The 21260-nt window shown below is 35.6% G+C and overlaps 1 protein-coding gene across 3 annotated transcripts; it reads left to right on the plus strand.

The window, feature by feature from the left end:
* The first annotated feature begins 6410 nt into the window (after window positions 1–6410).
* On the plus strand, window positions 6411–20302 carry clca1 (chloride channel accessory 1). Of its 3 annotated transcripts, none has more exons than XM_068213476.2 (16): window positions 6411–6627; window positions 7836–7934; window positions 9789–9949; window positions 10280–10417; window positions 10503–10644; window positions 10724–10829; window positions 10946–11111; window positions 12505–12738; window positions 12892–13116; window positions 13207–13387; window positions 13482–13588; window positions 13701–13916; window positions 14793–15057; window positions 16735–16899; window positions 19108–19332; window positions 19482–20302. In XM_068213476.2, exons 1-16 carry the CDS (start codon window positions 6525–6527, stop codon window positions 19871–19873), a joined length of 2925 nt encoding a protein of 974 aa, XP_068069577.2. In that variant the 5' UTR covers window positions 6411–6524; the 3' UTR covers window positions 19874–20302. The 3 variants fall into 3 exon arrangements, with proteins under 3 accessions (XP_068069577.2, XP_073778890.1, NP_001292518.1); XM_073922789.1 differs by having other exon boundaries at window positions 6454–6627; window positions 9764–9949; NM_001305589.1 differs by lacking the exons at window positions 6411–6627; window positions 7836–7934 and having other exon boundaries at window positions 9787–9949; window positions 19482–20203.
* The last annotated feature ends 958 nt before the right edge of the window (window positions 20303–21260 follow it).

Genomic DNA, 21260 nt, shown 5'->3' on the forward strand with positions numbered 1-21260 from the left:
CTCAACTATACGGGTGGATTATTTATTTTGCTCTGAGGAAAATAAGGATTTAATGATTGCTTCAGTGTAATTGTATCACAAATCTATGTATCAAAAAATATTTGCTAATTTTTAAAAATGTAATTATTTTAAAGATTGTGTATGACCCAGCCAGCAATGATATGTGGGGCCCAGATGGGTTACCAATGGGTTCCATGGGAACTGTGTGGGCATGGGCTTTGGCTGGGTGAAATCAGCAGGTCCCATGTAGGTTTTGTAGTATGAGTCCCACATAAGAAGCCATTATGAGCTGATTACATGGGCCCCATAAGGGACAGGCATGGGCCAAGTGGGCATGGGTTTGAACTGGGAACACAAATATGGGTGCTGCATGGCATATTTATGGGCCAAATGGGCATGGGTTTGAACTGGGAATGCATATATGGGTCCTGCATGGCATATTTATGGGCCAAGTGGGCATGGGTTTGAACTGGGAATGCACATATGGGTCCTGCATGACATATATATGGGCCAAGTGGGCATAGGTTTAAACTGGGAATGCACATATGGGTCCTGCAAGGCATATTTATGGGCCAAGTGGGCATAGGTTTAAATTGGGAATGCACATATGGGTCCTGCAAGGCATATTTATGGGCCAAGTGGGCATGGGTTTGAACTGGGAATGCACATATGGGTCCTGCATGACATATTTATGGGCCAAGTGGGCATAGGTTTAAACTGGGAATGCACATATGGGTCCTGCAAGGCATATTTATGGGCCAAGTGGGCATAGGTTTAAACTGGGAATGCATATATGGGTCCTGCAAGGCATATTTATGGGCCAAGTGGGCATAGGTTGAAGCTGGGAATGCATATATGGGTCCTGCAAGGCATATTTATGGGCCAAGTGGGCATAGGTTTAAGCTGGGAATGCACATATGGGTCCTGCATGGCATGTTTATGGGCCAAGTGGGCATTTGTTTAAACTGGGAATGCACATATGGGTCCTGCATGGCATGTTTTTAAGGGCCAAGTGGGCATGGGTTTGATCTGGGAACGCATATATGGGTCTTGAATAGCATATTTATGGGCCATGTGGCTTTGGGTTTGAACTGGGAATGCACTGGGGAAAGGGCTGCTCTTGGGCCTGTAAGGCCCTGGGCTCCACGCCCTGCCTGTCCCAGGTGGCTGGCTGAGTGGCGGGGTCGGCAGTTGCCATTCTCGGCCCGATGGGGCCTGCCCTCCGCAGCTGTGGGGGGTCTGGCAGGGGGCTATGTCTTACACCATCTGGGTAGAAGCATGTCCATCTCTGTGGTGTGGTGGTTGGGAACACCCTAGGGTTGCTGCTGGCCAGGGTACTGTGTTTCCTGGCCTTCTTCTGCCTTCCTGGGATACGTGTAGAGCTATAGAGTTATGACAGTCCTGTGTTTCATTTTATTTTTTTTATAGCTGTTTGCTGCATTGATTAGTCATCATTTAGTATTAGTGTTCCTATAAGTTCAGGTTGGTTATAATGTGTTGTTGCCCATCATTTTAACCTGTATGTCCTGGCGAGTGACGCTAGGGGGCGATTAGTGAGCAATACGTGAGCCGCAGGAGGTTTCACGCATCCATGAAGAAGTCACACTGCCAGCAATATTATGGTGCCACCAGAAATCTCCGCCTGTTCTGTGCGTGCAATATACGGTTACGCTTGCACTATCACACATAACCGAACACGCTTCACCCCTCATGTTCTGCATGGTGACACTATCACTCCGTCCCCTGGTAAACATGTAAAAGCAAGGCAAGTTTATTTGTATAGCACAATTCATGTTACAAAACAATTCAAAGTGCTTTACATAAAACATCAAAAGCATTAAAGTGCAGAAAAAGCATTAAAAAGTAAAAGAATAAAAAGCATAATTTCTGTGAGTGTAAACCGTGTACATTGATGGCTACGGTTATTTAGCTTTTCTTTTGTGTGTATGTGTGTGTGTTATTGTTATGATAACCAGCAATCTAGTAGCTGCAGATCACATAGGACTATAAATCTGCTGGTAAATGGACTACAAGAACCAGTCATGCTCCACACACGCAACCAGTTCCAGATCCTCACTGATTGCATACACACAGCTGATGCAGCTCAAGTACTGATTACACACACATATATACAGCTCACTTTGAGACACTCATTGCCGAGTCTTGTTATCTGTTTAGTGACACTACAACGTGGTTTCTTTGGTATTAGTTTTACGTGTTTTTGATCCTTGCCTTTTTTATTTGTTAAATAATTTTTTTTGCATGCCTTGTGACCATCTGCCTGTTATTTTGACTACTATTTGACTATTGACCACTGCTTGCCTGACCATTCTAATAAATCTAATAAAGTGGATCTGCACCTCTGTTGTCAGTGTCACATTCCTGGTCACAGATATACATTTGTGGATTTATGCATGAGTGTACAAACTTTTTTTAAATTTGTTAAATTTAATATATTTCTGGCAGATCAACGCATCAAGTGTCTTGTATTTATCTTCCTTTTACATTTTTCTTAGATTGTTTCCTTAAACCATTTGGCATGGTTGAACTTAAATAGGTCTTTCATGAATTGCCCAGTTAGGACCAACATAAGATGCTTACAGAGCCCACTTAAAGCCCATATGAGCATTCACGGTTGAATAATGGTGCAAGCCCACTTTAAATCCCTTTGGGGACCAAATGGGTCTGACATGAATTATCCAGTTAAGACGCACATAAAACCCTTACAGATCCCACTTAAAACCCATCTGGGCATCCATGGCTGGCCCCCTTGTAAATCCCGGGTGCAAGCCCATTTTAAACTCTTAAAGCAGCTGGGGCCCAACTGAGTCTTTCATGAATTGCCCGGTTAAGACCCACATAAGACCCTCACAGATCCCACTCAAAACCTACATGGGGGCCAGCCATGTGGATCCCGGGTGCAAACCCACTTTAAACCCCTTCAGACTGGTGGGCCCCAAAATGGTCTGACATGTATTGCCTGGTTAAGACCCACAAAAGAACCTCACAGATCCCACTTAAAACCCATCTGGGCATCCACGGCTGGCCCCCATGTGGATCCCGGGTGCAAACCCACTTTAAACCCCTTTGGGCAGGTGGGGCCCAAATGGGTTTGGCAAGAATTGACCAGTTAGGACCCATGTAGTACCATTGCAGGTCCCACTGTTAGTACGTTTGGGCTTCCACGACTGGCCCCAATGTGGATCCCGGGTGCAAGCCCATAATGGGGCCCACATTTAACGCCCATGAAGGCCTCATCTGAGCCCCACATGTCATTGCTGGCTGGGTAAGTAGGCTATGTGACTTTTCCTTGCTGCTTATCTGCTTTCAATAATCCGTCTCTCTCACGGCAAGTTCAGGCAAGGAATTATTAATTAAGAAACCCATGGCAGGAAAATATACATTTATAGTTCAAAGAAATTATCTTAATATTAAAAAGCATGTAGCGTAGCCAGTAAAGAGACTCTTTGTGTGCATCAGAAAAACTGGGAGAACCTTATGCATTGTTAAAATAATGTGCAAAAAAAAAAAAAACACAGACTCTGCGTAACGTTACAGAACAGACTGGGCTGTAAATCATACCCATTGATCATTCAGATGATAGCCCTACTTATTTTCTGATAGCACACACAATCTCAAATCTTTCTTTGTATCCAAGATGTTTTGAACTTATTTGAATGCATTCGTTTACTGGATCCTTGGACTGAGAAGTTTACAGGGGTTCATTGGTTTGAGAAATGTCTGATCGTAAAACCTGTTTTTTATTTGTAAGGTATTGTTTTCATTATTGTTTACTGGTTCAAATTACTAGGGTGTGGGAAATGGAGCGGGCACATCGAATATATTCAACACAAGCCGGCGCCACGGTATTCACTGTGAATGCATCATCACTGTGACTTTTATTCACATATGACTGGATGTGGTGGACTATCATGATTTTGGCTACTGCAGGACGCTACTAAAAGACGTGTATCAGAGGGGATTAGGAGGTGGGTAATACTCAAAGCTGTCTGATAAATAAGTGGTATAGGCTACCATACATGCAGTAACCCGTTCTCAAGGGTTGCCTGCTTATACCCTCCAATATCCCAGAATATCGTCATTTTTGATGCGACTTGTAAAAAGCATTTACGTCCTTGTCCTTTTTTTATGAGCCATTTTCTGAAGCTTTAAATGCACAATGCACATATAAAAATGAATGCCGCAATAGACAACTGCCTTTTCAATTAATAAACACTTTATACGCAACACACACTGCCAATTTTATTTTTCAAATAATTTTAGGTTATATGTTTACCTACAACTTACAGAAAAAAAGATAAAATAAATATTTTTACTGACCAGTTTTTCATAATTGCATGATGCATTTAGCAGGCCTTAATAAGATTTTTGCATCAGGCGTTTACACATAAATTAAACAGTTTAAAAGTTTACGAACATTTAATGGTGCTTTGAAATGACTTTTGGTGCAATAAATAATCCTGAATATGCAAGTGATAAAATATTCTTTAAATGTATTTTATAATGATGAAATTTAATTGATAAACAATAAATCATTAACTTGCCAAGAAATGCTCCACTTTACCACGGTAAAATAATGCCCCCACTTATGCAATACTAAAACCTTGTATATATAGCAGTGGAAATATATGTACACACAATAACACCAAAGTTGCTTGATTGTGAAATATATAAAATAAACAAGATGCGGTTTCTCCTATGCAGCCTCTGTGAAAAAACACGTCGCAGCAATCAACCGGCTACTTGACGAAAAGAAATGTCTGCAGCGTCAGTAATCTTTATATTTTCAGCCACTGACTAAGAATAATGCTGCACTATTTTATTAACAAATTATTAAAATGTTTTCTTTTCCTCCAACATGCTCTCAAAATCATTACTTTAACCGGTGCGAGATTTTTGCGCGCGCTTGAGTGCGGAATAGGCTATAAGCGCATATATATATTGGAATATATAATGGAATTATAAGTTTGATCCTATCCTAATGAGCACCCTCAAATAATGTAACCTAGTTATTAGTTGTCTGCAAGCATCAATGCTTATTGAGATAAAAAAAAAAAAAAACATATTGAAAATTAGATTAAAAAAATATTGTTATTGCAACATTTGTGACTGCTTTGAAATTATGCTCGTCGTAGACGTCACAGGATGACTAATTGTGAAGGAACGTGTAGTCTGGTACATCTGCTACCCACAACAAGTCACGATTTTATCACGAAAAAAATTGCATAATCTGGCATTGTGACTTTCATAACCGACAAAAAAAAATCGTGTAATCTGACCAGGGCTTCAGTCTCTTTATTAATTCGGGGTGACCACAGCGAAAAGAACCGTCAACATATCCAGCACATGTTTTACACTGCGGATTCCCTCCCAGCTGCAAACCATCACTGGGAAACATCCATACACACTCATACACCATGGCCAATTTTAGCATACCCAATTCACCTGTACTGCATGTCTTTGGACTGTAGGGGAAACCCACACCAAAATGGGGAGAACATGCAAACTCCACACAGAAATGCCAACTGAACCAGCCGAGGCTCGAACCAGCGACCTTCTTGCTGTGAGGCGAACGTGCTACCCACTGCGTCACAGTGCAGCCTATGCATTTATTTTCCTTGTAAATTCCATATCCACAAATGCTAATTTGCTAGTAGTACCAAACCATGTTTTGTTTTGTTTTGTTTTGTTTTTTGCAAGAATTTAGTCATTTTGATTCAAATTCGATTGGTGACTGACAACAATGTAATTTTGTGGTGCGCCTGAATGTTGTTGAATATAGGGTGAAGCCAAGACATTGATTCAACATACAGATCATGATTAAAAAAAATCGTGAATGTTGATTACATATAGGGATTTCTGTAACTTTTTTCAACCATTTATCATTCAACATTGTTTTAACTTTGAAACATGTTTACCAGTCACCTGAAAAAAGAAAGAAAAGAAAAAAGAAAGATGCTGTTCCAATTGCTGTTGATTTTGAAGTCTTCACAAATGCGCTCTCTGTTTTTGGAGAACAAAACACCATGCAAACTGAATCTCCAAAACATATTTTCATACTTACATTTTTAAATAGTATCTTATCCATCAAGAATCACTTACCCATTATTTAGTAGCACTTTAGATCTAGTACTCGTTATAGTGCATATTTTTTTTTACAGATTAATGTACATACCAGTAACTAACTGACACTTTGGCTAGTACTTTATGATAGAAAACAGTTAGGCTAGTCAGAAATAAAATAAGTAGGCTACAATCAATGTAAGGAATTATTATTATTATTATTATTATTATTATCATCATCTTCATTAAATTAGCATTACACCGGCCCTCCAGGATTGAGTTTGGACACCCCTGATTTAACGGTAATTGCTGTAGTGAGTATTTTCACTGACAGAGGGCGCTATAGATAGAGTAACACTTTGGGAGAATGATCATGCTATTTAGGAATCCATTTTGACAGGAAAGAACACTGAAAAGAATAAAAAACTAGGTGTGGTGTAATGGCTCGTGTATTTGCACCCTTTCACCTGTCCCTTTCCCCTGTTTGTGTGTGCGTGTATGCGAGATGTTGCCTGGGCTTGTGTGCTGCTACACCCATAGACAGTAAGGCTGCACCTGTTTTTGTTTTCTTATCTAGTAAAGAAATACATTTTCGAACAATGACCTGCATTGTGAGAAGGTTTTTAAATCCATGATACATTACATTAGGGAGTCGACTAAAGTCAAGTTTAGTTTTATATGAATGTAATAATTTGACATTTTGTTTCCCATTTTCTACGTGGTTGTGCCCATGGTCATTAAACTATTAATACATTAAGGATTTTGTATATTTTTGTATATGTATGTATATATAATAATAACTCATTAACTTATCCTAGCTCTTCTTTCCAAGCAACTTTGAAAAAAAAACACAGATGATAATCTTGTGATTTATGATCACGAGATTTTAGAGTCACATATCTTTATATAAATCACATTATATCATTTTGATGGAATATTTGATTATGGCTGTGTCTTGTCACTTTACATCTATAAAATTAGGGTTAAACAGGGTAAAATAGGCAACTACTCTTTAATGTGTCATCACCAAATTTTAATAATTTGAACAGTGACACATTAAAAATAAGTTAGAAAAACCTGAAACTGATGGTCCCTAATGAAAATAATAAATAGGAAAATTTGTCAAATGCATATAGTTTTAACAACCAGAAGTTTACATACACTCTAAAAAAGGGAACCATTTTTTTCATGTCTGATAGTAAATCATACTAAACGTTTATTATTTTAGGTCCGTTAGGATTACCTAAATGATTTACATTTGCTAAATGCCAGAATAATGAGATTTTTTAAAACTTTTTTTTACTTTTTTTTTTTTTTAGAATTTTATTGTTTTTTTGTTTTTTTTAATTTCTAGACAGTCAAAAGTTTACATCCATTTCCTTGGTATTTTTTCAGCTTTGTTTATAAACTTTATAAATTTATTCAAATGTTTTGGGTATCCTTCCACAAGCTTCCCACAATAGTTTTAATAATAATTTTGGCCCATTCCTCCTGACAGAACTGGTGTAACTGAGTCAGATTTGTAGGCTTGCTCGCACAAGCTTTTTCAGCTCTGCCCACAAACTCTCTAGAGGATTAAGATCAGGACTTGATGCACACTCTGAAACAATCACTCTGTTGTCCTTAAAGCACATTTTAACTAACTTGGGACATGGTCTGTTTGGAGGACCCATTTGTGGGCAAGTTTTGATTTCCTGGCTGATGTCTTGAGATTTTCCTTCAGTATTTCTATAGAATGTTTTTTCTTCAAGATGCCATCTATGCTGTGAAGTGGACCAGACCCTCCTGCAGCAAAACAACCCCACAACATGATGCTGCCGTCCCCATACTTCACAGTTGGGATGCTGCTTGTAAGCTTTTCTCTTTATCCTCCAAATGTAACACTGGTCATTATGGCCAAACAGATCAGTCTTAGTTCCATCTGACCTCAGGACATGTCTCCAAAAATTTGCCTTTTTCCCAGTGTAAATTTGCAAATTATAATCTGGCTTTTTTGTTGATTCTGGCTTGTTCATTTTCCCATGTTGTTACACAAGGAAACGGTGTGTTTGAGGTTTTCCTTAAATACTGTTCTACAGTTGTGTCTTTAATTAACTCAAATGTTGTCAATTAGCCAATCAGAAACTTCCAAAACCTTTACAACATCATCTGAGCTTTTTCAGAGGCAGAATAATTGTGTATAAATTTGAAGAATTATTGTGTATAAAGTTGATTTCAACAAAAGTTATAACAATTTCTCAAAAAAATATCTCTCTCATTATTCTGCTACCTCATTATTCTGCTACTAAGCATAACAGAAACAAATTTGTTAATCCTAACTTACCTAAAAGAGAAACAGTATATATATAAACCTTTTTGAGTTCTTAGAAGCTAAAAATAGAAAATTAAAAAGGGAAAACAAGAAATACGTTGGGACCATTGCTTTTGTTTACATCCCTCAAAATAGTTTATATAGGATATACTGTATTGATTTATTTGCTTTGGTCGTAATAATTACTGTTTTATAGTGAGATTTTAGGCCAATTGTAGAGTTGGTTTGGCTCACAAGCATCATAGTAATAATTAACTATGAATCAAATATGAAAAATTTAAACAATAATAAAAAATAAGCATAACGCAAAACTTTCGCACCGCATTTTTTATTAATATACTGTAAAAAAAAAAAAAAAAAGTTTAATTCCACACCTTGGATTTGTATTGGGACAGCATAAAGGAATTAAGTTAGCTTACAAATTTAAGTGGATTGAACATTCATTGAACATTCATTGCCTCACAGCAAGAAGGTTGCTGGGTCGCTGGTTTGATCCTCGGCTCAGTTGGCGTTTCTTTGTGGAGTTAGCATGTTCTCCCTTCAATCAGTTTTCCCCACAGTCCAAAGACATGTGGTACAGGTGAATTGGGAAGGCTAAATTGTCCGTAGTGTATGAGTGTGTGTGAATGAGTGTTTATGGATTTTTCCCAGAGATGGGTTGCGGCTGGAAGGGCATCCGCTGTGTAAAAAACGTGCTGGATAAGTTGGCAGTTCATTCCGCTGTTGCGACCTCAGATTAATAAAGGGACTAAGCCGAAAAGAAAATGAATGAACATTCATCAATTAAGCTGTTCCTCAAAATAACTCAACAATTGTGTTGTTTCAGCTAAATTTAAATAAGTAGTTTAAATAAACAGCAAACATCATTTTTTTCGAGTGTAGACTTAATAAACAAGATTCCAATAACATTTTGAATTAGAAAAAGATCCCTTTTCATAAATCTGCTCATCTTAAATCCAGCATTAAATCCTTTGCATATCATTCATTCTCCATCAGATGACTATACACACAAACTACAGCAGAAATTAGTTTTAAACATTATAGAGTACTGTATAGTAATGGCTGTGCATATTATGAAAATTTATAGCATAAATTAACAAATAGAAAGAAATAATTTAAATGAATACTGAATAGAATAGAATAACCCTTGCACTATAATGTAGGTACTTCCCTATGCGACAACATGCATCATCAAGTCATGTGAAATGAAATAATTGTGAAGTGCAATAATTGCCCCATGGCACTCTAATAATGTGTTGTTTACTGATATGCTCCAGTTATATTGGTACTGTTCAGTCATTCCGGTAAAGAATGTCATCTATGATCATTACTTTAAGTAAATTTTTAACTTGACATTGTTCAAAACAGGCTTCGTGGGTTGTTGTTTATTTAGATACTGCAGCCATGGACTGGAGAACGGTGTTTGTCGTATTATGGATGCTGCTGCCGTACCCTTCAACTGCAATTAAACTAGATGGTGGTGGCTATGTTGACATTACGATTGCAATTGGTGCAAAAGTCAAGCAGGATGATACACTTATCGATAAAATCAAGGTGAATGTGTATTTTAAATCATCACTTATAACATACTTTTTAACTACTTTGAATTTTTTTCTTAGTTTTTAATAACTTGACTCTGTTTTTGTCTTGGAGTTGCTACTTTTAAAGGTATTTTATAAAATAAGAAATTAATTAAACTAATCTGCATTGCATTTTGTAAAAGATGTTGCGAAAACGTTACTAATAGCTAAATTATGTACAGTATATAATCATTTTTTGCTGACAGTGTTTGAGAATGAACAAATTAAGTTGCATTTACTTTTCTGTAAACACAATCTTTTTAAAAAATAAAGTTATATAAAATTTTTGTTCTCATTTTCACAGGAAATGGTCACCGATGGGTCTTTTTATCTTTATCATGCTTTGGATAAAAAGGTCTATTTGAAAGACGCCACAATACTAGTTCCATCCCACTGGAGCTGTAAGAGTTGCAGCAAAGCGAGAACAGAATCATTTGAAAAAGTACTGAGCATTTATACTAATGTTATATTTGATAAAGTGTGTTTTTCATTTTCACAAGTTTTGACACATTTTCATACCTACACAGGCCAAAATAAAAATTGACCATGCTAAATTGATGGAACCAAGAACTAAACTGTACGGAGAATGTGGAAAAGGGGGAGAGTACATTCATTTCACTCCAGACTTTCTCTTAAATGACTCTGCCATTCAGATGTATGGACCAAGAGGTGAGTGGCATTTATTTATTGTAACATTTGTACAGTATGTGTTAAAAAGTAAATATGGTGCATTTTGGATTAATTGCAGGAAAGGTTTTTTTGCATGAATGGGCTCATCTGAGATGGGGTGTTTATGATGAATACAATGAAGAAAAACCCTTTTACCTCTCTAATGGCCGTGTTGAATATACAAGGTTATTAACTCTTGATAAAAACTAACATTTTATCAAACAGTTTTTATCATTATTGATGTTCTGCTTTTTTCCCCTCAGTTATTTGTCATTATTATTAATGTTGTTCTTATTTTCAGATGTACTACAAACATTGAAGGTCAGATTTTTGAGGTTAATGGAGGATCTCCTCAATCATGCCGCATTAATCCAGAAACGTTTTTACCTAGCTCGGATTGCAAGTTTTTTCCAAACAAAGATCAAAACACTGACAGCTCTGTAATGTTTTCACCAAGTCTGGAAGCCGTAAGTTTACATTTTTCTTTACACTTTACTAGTTTTAGAAGTAACTACTATTAGTATTAACTAACTACCTACATATATTACTAAATGTAAGTAACTACTTTGTCATTTTAAGACAACATAGGTTCAACAAAAGATTGAGATTCTGAGAATTTAATCCTCTGGTGTTGTGGTCATAAATAAAAGGTTTTTTTCATTGAATAAAATGTGTCACATTTTAGCTCGCTAATTAATTTTATTTCACAAGAAATTGTATTAAATATTTAACATTTTAAGGGAATTTAGAGCATTTTGAGCATTGACCTGAAATTGAAATTTACAACTTGTCAACTGATTAAATCAGTCCTAAATCTTGAAAAGCATTTTAAATGTATTAGAGTGAAAAAGTTCAATAAATTCATTATTGCATATTAAAAACATGTTTTATTTAATAGCTTTAAAATATTAAATTAGTTTCCCATTAATTTCCAGTGTAGTCACTTTTGACTCCCAACAATTCAAGCGTTACTTCTTTATTTAACATTTCATTAGCCCCTTTCACACAGTGATACCGATAAATATTTGGACAATTTTTTCAGAAGGATTTTAAAATTCAATTTGGAAAATTCAAAAAAGAGCTGTTCACACAAGCAAGGACATTCTGGAATTTTTCCAGAAAAGACCATTCACCCATCCATCCACATAAAAAAAAAAAAAAACAGCAAATTCTGATGTCATTAACCAGAAATGGCCTCTAAACAGCTGCGCTTGTATTTGTACACATAGAAGGGGTCAGGCTTTTGTTGATGATTTCAGCTGCTTTTTCCAGAGACATCCAAAGGCAGAAACTTAATCAGCAGCTAAATGTTTACACATTTGATGACATTACAAATTCTGTGAATGGAAAAGTATTGTGAACAACTTTGATGAAAACATATGAAAGAACACTTTTGCATATCGAGATGTACAATACATAAGAACATCAGCGTGTTCTGGACGTAAAAGCACTCTTTCTGACAATTTTTAAAGTTACAACTTCTCTTTCCAGAAAATTACCGGAATGAATTTACCAGTACTTTCAAAAAGAGCCTGTTCACACATGATCCCTTTCAATAAAATTGTCACCATTTTTCTGGAAAGGTCTGTATGTGTGAAAGGGGCTATTGTTATGATTCACTGTTTTTAGTGTATATGTGTTTACAATAAAAAACTTGTTAACCAAACTGCACCAGAGGGTTAAATGAGGGTTAAATGATTTGAAGAAATATATTAGGTTTAGTTTTCGGTTTGTTTTTTAATTCCTGTCAAAAATCCCATCTTGGAAAGACCCATAAGAAATACAAAGGGGTTTATAGAGCTATAATCTGACTTGGAGTGTTTATTGACAAGTTTTGTTGATGACAAGTTGTGTTTTTAGGTGACCACCTTTTGTCGTGAAACAGAACACAACTATGAAGCCGAAACCCAGCAAAATATAATATGTAATAACAAAGCAACATGGACGGTAATATTCGAGGATTCTGTAGATAAAGATGCACTGTCGTTTCTACCACCACTGCCATCGACTCCATCGCCGCCAATATTTAAACTTTTGCAGCGGAAGAAACGGGCTGTTTGTCTCATCCTTGATGTCTCAGGAAGCATGGCAACAGTATGAACACATAAAAAAAAATAATATATATATAAAAAATAAATAATAAATAATATATATATATTGCATTTTGCTAACCTACACACTGAATATCAATGCTCTGAGATGAAATGAAGAAAAAAGAAACACAAATTGTTTTTAACCCTTCTTTAGGAATCTAGAATTCTTCGCATGAGGCAGGCGGCCACACATTTACTGCGGAACTATGTTGAGGAACAGGCCAGTGTTGGAATTGTAAAATTCAGTACTGCAGCTTCTATTGTGAGCTCATTGACTATTATTGAGAGTGATGCCACAAGAGATCATCTCATTAACTTGTTGCCCGAAACTCCAGGTGGATCCACAAACATGTGTAATGGCCTTCGTCTAGGCTTACAGGTACCAAATGAATTGATGATTTTATGTTTGTAGTGCAGGAATTACAGTGTTTTTTGTGCTAATGCTTTCTGTTTTCCTCAAAACCTTCAGGTACTTTCAGAAGACGACATGGATGCAATAGGAGATGAAATAATTTTTCTGACAGATGGTCAGGCAACAGACGACGTTACATTGTGTATTCCGGATGCAATAAACAGTGGTGCTATTATACACACAATAGCTTTAAGTGACAGTGCACATAATGCATTGCAAGAGATGGCAGACAAAACTGGTAACAAAGTTGTATAATTACAGTAAATTAATTTGTATTACATTAATAGCAGTTTATTTTTTTTAATGCAAAATTTTATATTTTATAAAAATAGGTGGAATATTTTTCTATTCCAAAGATGATTTTACCTCCAACCAATTAATGGATGCATTTGCTTCACTTACATTATCCACTGGAGATCATTCAAATGAACCTGTTCAGGTATGTACAAGTAATCTGTCATTGCTCATGATATATTTATCACTCTGTCATTGATATTCTAAGTATATGTAGTATACATTTTTTTTATATCTCATTTTCATCATTCCTTTAGCTTGAGAGTGTGGGAACCAGAACATCTGATTGGTTCAATGGGACGGTATCAGTGGATCAGACTGTTGGCAACAAAACCAGCTTTGTGATCATTTATGAACGAATTTTTCCCGCTGTTTACATACAGTCACCGAGTGGCATTGTCTACACTGAGGCACAAATGAATCATGATAATCGGCTGAAAACAGTCACTTTAAAAGTTGCTGAAACCGCAGAGGTATGACATCTGTTATCAACCAGTTTAAAGTTCAGACACTAAATACATAAACACATATTGTTACAATAAAAAGGGCATTTAGTCCAAGGGTTTTAGATAAACCACAGAGTTTTAGATAACACAAACATGTTACATATCAAATATCTTCATGACCAAGAATCAGTTTATGATATAGATATATATCATATAGATATATAATTCAAGATATATATCACCCCCTTTAATTATTAGATTGCTTGTTTATTTTTTCCTCAATTTGTGTTTAACGGAGAGCAGATTTTTTTCAACACATTTCTAATCAAAATAGTTTTATTAACTAATTTCTAATAACTGATTCATTTTATCTTTGCCATGATGACAGTAAATAATATTTTCTTAGATATTTTTCAAGACACTTCTATACAGCTTCAAGTGACATTTAAAAGCTTAACTAGGTTAATTAACTAGGCAGGTTTGGGCAATTAGGCAAGTTATTGTATAACGATGGTTTGTTCTGTTGACTATCGAGAAAATAAAAATAGCTTAAAGGGGCAAATAATTTTGTCCCTAAAATGGTGTTAAAAAAATTTAAAACTGCTTTTATTTTAGCTGAAATAAAAAAAAATCAGACTTTATCCACAAGAAAAAATATTATCAGACATACTGTGAAAATTTCCTTGCTCTGTTAAACATCATTTGGGAAATATTTAAAAAAGAAGAAAAAAATTCAAAGGGGGCTAATAATTCTGCATATAAACTTCAACTGTATATATATATATATATATATATATATATATATATATATATATATATATATATATATATATATATATATATATATATATATATATATATTATACACGTATTGACCTCCTTTTACTATCTTGTGTCTGATAGCCTGGAGACTGGGCGTACAGTATCAAAACTTCAACAGATCAGGCATTTACAATAACAGTAACAAGTCAAGCATCACATGAGGATGTTCCTCCAATCATTGTCAAAACCCGCATGAACCAGCAGGTCAGCGATGGGACTAAACCTATGACGGTGTTTGCTGAGGTCAGTCAGAATTACAGGCCTGTGATAAATGTTGAAGTGTGGGCTACGCTGGAGCCTGCAACTGGGCCTATACAAAGTTTACAACTCCTGGACAATGGAGCAGGTAAATTACCCATAATTCTTGTATTAAGTATGCACTCAACATAAAAGGATAGTTCACCCAAACTTTGTGATCATTTATTCACCAGGGTATATACAGAACTTCATAAGTAGAATTTAATACATTTTACTACATTTTTTATTCCCTTAAAAAAATTTGTAATACAGCACGACTTAGAGTTGCAACTGTATTGGCGTAAATGGAATATCTTTCCAAATGGAATAACATATTGCAGATAACATACATTCAAGTAAAGCAGAGGGATTAATCAAGATGTTTGTCCATAGTTTTTAATCAATGTCATATATGTCATCAATGTCAATAGACGCTCTTCTAAGAACAGTTCAGTACGGTTACAGTTGTTTCTCCACTGAGCCTACAAACTGTTCTCGGAATTCTCTACATCTCTACATGGTTAGACAACCGTGCTGAGCTGTGGCAATAGATTCTGTGTTGCCACACACTGCAATACCCATTGGAGTATGTTTTACTTTCGAAATGGGGTATAAATTCATCTCATTTGGCGTTTGACATTTTTTCAAACATAATTAGGTGCTGCTTGTCAATCTAACAACGCTTCTATGTTTGTTCTTGCCGTCAATTGCAGGAAAAAAATTATCAATTACAGTGTCATAATAAACCGATGTGAGTTTAGCCGTAGGCGCTGCGAGATGCACATGCAGGCGAGGTTATATTAATCGTCTTCTTGCAGACGTGGCAATAAGCCTCAAAGCTGTTGCCAAATACAGGCCTAAGCCTGTATTTAAATCATGAGTACTCCAACCAGAGGTCCTAAAACTTGCATTTCTCTATGTTTTAATTTAATTAATGAACGAAAGCGAGCTCACCTATATGGTTGGCAGCAAGCCAGCCAGGCACCCAGTTGGTTTCAGCGTGCCTGCGAATGAATACCACTTCACATGATATTGCTCAGGTCCTACTCTCAACATAAACAATAAACAATAAATCCACACAAATATTAGAATAAAGGCCTGCACCCAAATTAAAAAGTTATCTGACAAAATTGGTCATGAAAATGTTATACCTTGTCAGATGAAATTTATAACTTTTTAATGACCTTAATTTTGGCTAATTTCATTTTCACTTCACTTGGTCAAGACCTTTTTAAGTTTTTGTCTTCTGTTAACAACAAAAAGAGTTACTAATTTTAAATTAACATTAGTCCATATTTGCAATTTTTTCTTTTTGTTGATCTTTCCTCTAACAACATATGATTTATTTGAAAAAGTGACTTTTATTGACATTTCAAATACTTTGAAGCAATTTTAAATTGTGATACAAAAAACTGGTAATAAACGGCCAGTACTTTTTTTTTGTTACTCTACAGACCTAATTATATATCTGTATTATTTTTTAAACAAAGTATCATTTCAAACTACTAAAATATCTAATTAAAAGTCGCTTTGAGTTGAATTTTTAACATCAAAAGTTAACTGAGCAGAGATCAAGTTCTAATAATGTGATTGATAACCGTAAATAAACAGAAAACATTATTTTGCCAGCAATTAGCCTTCTTAAAAATATCTTCTTTTGTGTTTGACAGAACTCATAAAATATTAAACCAGACAGCTTAGTAAACAATGAGTTCATTTTTAGATGAGCTATCCTGTGAGATATATTTCCAAAGTGATAAATGAACTCGACATCAATCTTTTACAGGAGCCGATGTTATGGCAAATGATGGAATCTATTCCAGATATTTCACAAAAATGGTAAACGGGAGATGCAGCTTGAAAGTGAGAGCGAAGAATCAAGATGGAAAGGCCAGATTTGCGGTCCAGAAAAGGAGTGGTGCCCCATACGTACCTGGATATGTGGTAGATGGTAAACTAAACCCAGAGATTCATATTTTGGTCATTTACACATGGTCACATTTAAAGAGAAGGTGGGAAATACAGTTTAATCAGACCAAGAGCGCAACCAGGAGTGCGATATACTTAAACTACTATTTGCAATCCACTTTTTTTGTGTCCCAGTTGATTCAAATCAAACAAAGCAGAATTTCACAAAGTCATTTGTTTTGTTACTGAATTAATATATATTTTTTAAATAATAAGTTGAGTGAATGGCTCATCAAGTGCTTTTGAAAGTACCCTGCAAAGTGTACCTCAGATGCCTTACTGTCTTCTTTACTGAGATTCAAAGCAGCTCAGGTGATGTTCACTATCAGCGTCTTTCAGTAGTTTGTGCCTGCAAGTCTCATTGAACCAAATTAATTCATTCATTCATTTTCTTTTCAGCTTAGTCACTTTATTAATCTGGGGTCGCCACAGCGGAATGAACCGCCAACTAGTCCAGCATATGTTTTTTATACAGCGAATGCCCTTACAGCTGCAACCCATCACTAGGATCATTGAACCAAATTCATATATTTAATCCAATTACATCCAATTAAACACATTTATTTTGAGTGTTTTTATGGATAACTGTTGGATTCTGACCTACAGTAACCTCTGATTGGCAATTTGAACCAACCAAAGGGTAACATCCCTGCATTGATAATGGATAAGCATAAAAGGTCACACTTACTGTTTACTGTTTATATAACTAACGCAATCTCATGTCAATTCGTAACTTTTTGATTTAGTGGTTAATTCGTATGAACTCATGCATTCTAATTCATACAAATTTTGTACGATTTGCTAATCCCCCAATAATGGTTGGTGTTTGGGGTGGGGTTGGGTGCCACGCCTCCCTTTTAAAATCATACATTTTCGTACGACTGAACTTAGCCACTAAACTGACAAAACGTAAAATACTTACGTTTCCTCGTGAGATCAGGCTGATATAACTTATGTGCGAGCACACACTGAAAAAAGTAAACCATTTTGTCTTTCATTGAAAGTACGTTTTTATACTGGATTAAGTGGAAAAAATATGGTTTCTAATTTGAGTCCTCAAAGCCAAAAATGAACAATGAAATTGTAAAGATTTGTTTTTTTTTTCAAGTTCTCCATAATATTTTAATGTGACCACATGCCATCTTCCTGACCAGATATGGTTTTGCAATTTGCCATTGCTCGATTTAAATGTGAAGATGATCTGTGGCCAAAGCAAATCTTGTTTAGACAAGGTAAACATTCAAAATCGTTTTCATGTAATGTAATCTGGATTGATGCCCTAAACATCCGTGATATGTTTTTTAGAAACACCTTGCTATTTATGCCATGTCTCCGCGATAACAACAGTAGCCTATAGGTACAGTTTATGCGCTCTTCTATTTTTATGATTTTTTTAATGAGTTTGATTACAAAATTGCATGACATTTATTGCTGTGCTAAAAGCACCAGCAGATAGGTTATCTCTGATCTTGAAGATGCAATAACTAGAAATAACGCTGGCTAATATTACGTATTTATTATAGATTTTATTGCAATATGTATTTATTATAGTTTAGTCCAAAGTACAATTTTACTTTGATTTCATAGAAGAAAAATGTTTTATTTCTCAAAATATATAATTAAGTTGAACCAAAGTAACTCTATTATTTTATGGTCTCTATAAAAACAGTATTTTACCTTTGAGTGAACGTATTTTTTCCCTTGGGCAGAATAAATGGTGATCTGCCAGAATAAATGGTGATCTGCTAACCTTTTAGCATAAATATCTGAAACACATAGCAATCAATATTTTTACTTTGTGTAAATGTAGGTTTTTTCTTGACCACAATTAATTTTATTTTTTTTTTAGACTAAAATAAATAATATTTGAATCAAAGCTATATCATGGCTTACAAATACTGACTTAAATATTAAGTTACACTTTCTATAAAATGTAGTTGAAACCTGATTAACTTATTAAATAAGTTAAAGCAACATGTAAATATTTGTTGTCCGGCCTTTTTTTTATTAAATTTTTTACAGTGTAGGATTATTGATTTTGCACATCAGTTTATGCTGTTTAAATTTGTCAATGACAATTATGTTGTAACATGCACTGAATTGATGCACAAACTGAAACTAACTAAAAAGAAATGGAAAGAAACCTAACTAAATCAGAATCAAAAATGAGGGAACTGTTTTTTCTGTATAGGTGTTGTAGAGCTGAACCCGCCAAATCCTTCAGTTTCTGATGAACCAATTGAGGTTGGAAGCTTCACCAGAACAGCCACCGGTGAGAGTTTTGAGGTGACTCTAACAGGCTCAACACCACCAAATTTCCCTCCTAGCAAAGTGACAGATCTAGGAGCTAAAATCCTTGAGGAGGCTGTGCTTCTCAGCTGGACGGCTCCTGGTGAAGACCTCGACCAAGGAAGAGGTAAAGCATACAATTAATACAGTACAACTACAATCACTCAGTTTCAAATTATACAAATTTATATATATGACAATTTCTTTCACTTTTTCACTAACAAAGTAAATGCTAGAAAGTTAGATCATGAAATAATGTATCTTGAATTATCCCAGCTAAATCTTACGAGATCAGATGGAGCTTTGACCTGGACATGCTTCGGCAAGATTTCAGCAATGGCCATGTAGTCGACACAGCAACTGTCTCACCTCAGGAGGCTGGATCAGTGGAACAGCACGCATTCAATCTCAGTTTACCAATCCAAAATGGCACCACGCTCTTTTTTGCGGTTCAGACTTTGGATGAACACGATGCCAAATCTGATACCTCCAACATTGCTTCAGCATCAATGATCCTCCCTAATCCAAAACCACCGGGAATATCAAACCCAGGCTTGAATTTGACTGTTCTTGTCAGCTCTTTGTGTGCGGTAACTATCGTCATATGCATTATTGCTGGTGTAACCACATGGGCAGTGAGACGAAGAAGACCTGCATTAAGAATCTGATCCTAACAATGTCAAATCAATCTTTATGCTTTATGATGAATTGATCACAATGTATATGTAACAGATTTAGAATATGTTTTATCAAATACAATTTCTTAATTGCTGTATTAAGGTGATATTGCCTCTGTATTTTTTTAGAATTCTCATTTATGACACATTCTCAGTCAGTTTGTCTTATTCTGATTAAATGTAAGCACTTTTAAACAGTATTTGTTCAGTGGTAGATCCACAATGCGAACATATTCATAATATTGTGCAATATGTGATTATCATTCTGATTTACATTGAGTTGTAAAAGATCAAATAGGCAAAATAAAATGGATGTATATACATGGTGGCTGTTTCTATGAGTTGGTTTTTGTAAACTTAAACTTAACAGGGAGCTATACAGTCATCATTTATATCCATCAGCCAATGATTAGCAACTGATCAGGGTTGGTGTAGTGTTTTACTTTTACTGTTCTTTGATATTTTTAGCACTGTAGATAACTGGCCACCTTATTATGTTTGCCAACACTGAGTTAAGCCTTCAGAAATGCCTTTGGTCAGAGCCCTCTAAAATATCATTAAGGTCTTTTGTCTGTTTGTGTAGTAAGCCAAGCACTGGGTGCAGACTCTTACACTATTAGATCTGCAATCTCAGAATTGCAATTTCACATACAGTTTAAGTCCGAATTAATAGCCCCCCTGTTTATTTTTTCCCCAATTTTTGTTTAACAGAGGGAAGATTTTTTTTCCAACACATTTCTAAACATAATAGTTTTAATAACTTATTTCCAATAACTGATTTATTTTATCTTTGCAACGATGACAGTAAATAATATTTTCCTAAATATTTTTCAAGACATTTCTATACAGCTTACAGTGACATTTAAAGGCTTAAGTAGGTTAATAAGGTTAACTAGGCAGGTTAGGGTAATTAGGCAATGGTTTGTTCTGTAGACTATAGGAAAAAAATGCTTAAAGGGGCTAATAATTTTGTCCTTAAAATAGCTTTACATTAATTCATTTTCTTGTCGGCTTAGTCCCCTAATCCGGCAAGTTTTTACGCAGCGGATGCCCTTCCAGCCGCAACCCATCTCTGGGAAACATTCACGCACACACACACACTACAGACAATTTAGCCTACCTAATTCACCTGTACCACATGTCTTTGGACTGTGGGGGAAAACGGACCACCAGGAGCAAGCCCACGCGAAGGCAGGGAGAACGTGCAAACTCCACACAGAAACGACAACTGAGCCGAAGTTCGAACCAGCGACCCAGCGACCTTCTTGCTGTTAGGCGACAGCACTACCTACTGCGCTACTGCCTCGCCCTAAAATAGCTTTTAAAAAATTCTAAACTGTTTTTATTCTAGCTAAAATAAAAGAAATAAGACCTCACA

Source organism: Danio rerio, chromosome 15 (genome assembly GCF_049306965.1).
Source record: "Danio rerio strain Tuebingen ecotype United States chromosome 15, GRCz12tu, whole genome shotgun sequence".
Classification (NCBI taxonomy): domain Eukaryota; kingdom Metazoa; phylum Chordata; class Actinopteri; order Cypriniformes; family Danionidae; genus Danio; species Danio rerio.

What these genes read in the sequence shown, in the direction of transcription:
- clca1 (XM_068213476.2), top strand. Translation starts at nt 6,525, where the DNA reads ATGGCTCGTGTATTTGCACCCTTTCACCTGTCCCTTTCCCCTGTTTGT. An exon ending in TCACAGTTGGGATGCTGCTT is followed by an intron (nt 7,935 to 9,788) that starts GTAAGCTTTTCT and finishes TTGTTTATTTAG; the next exon opens with ATACTGCAGCCATGGACTGG. An exon ending in GGCCGTGTTGAATATACAAG is followed by an intron (nt 10,830 to 10,945) that starts GTTATTAACTCT and finishes TCTTATTTTCAG; the next exon opens with ATGTACTACAAACATTGAAG.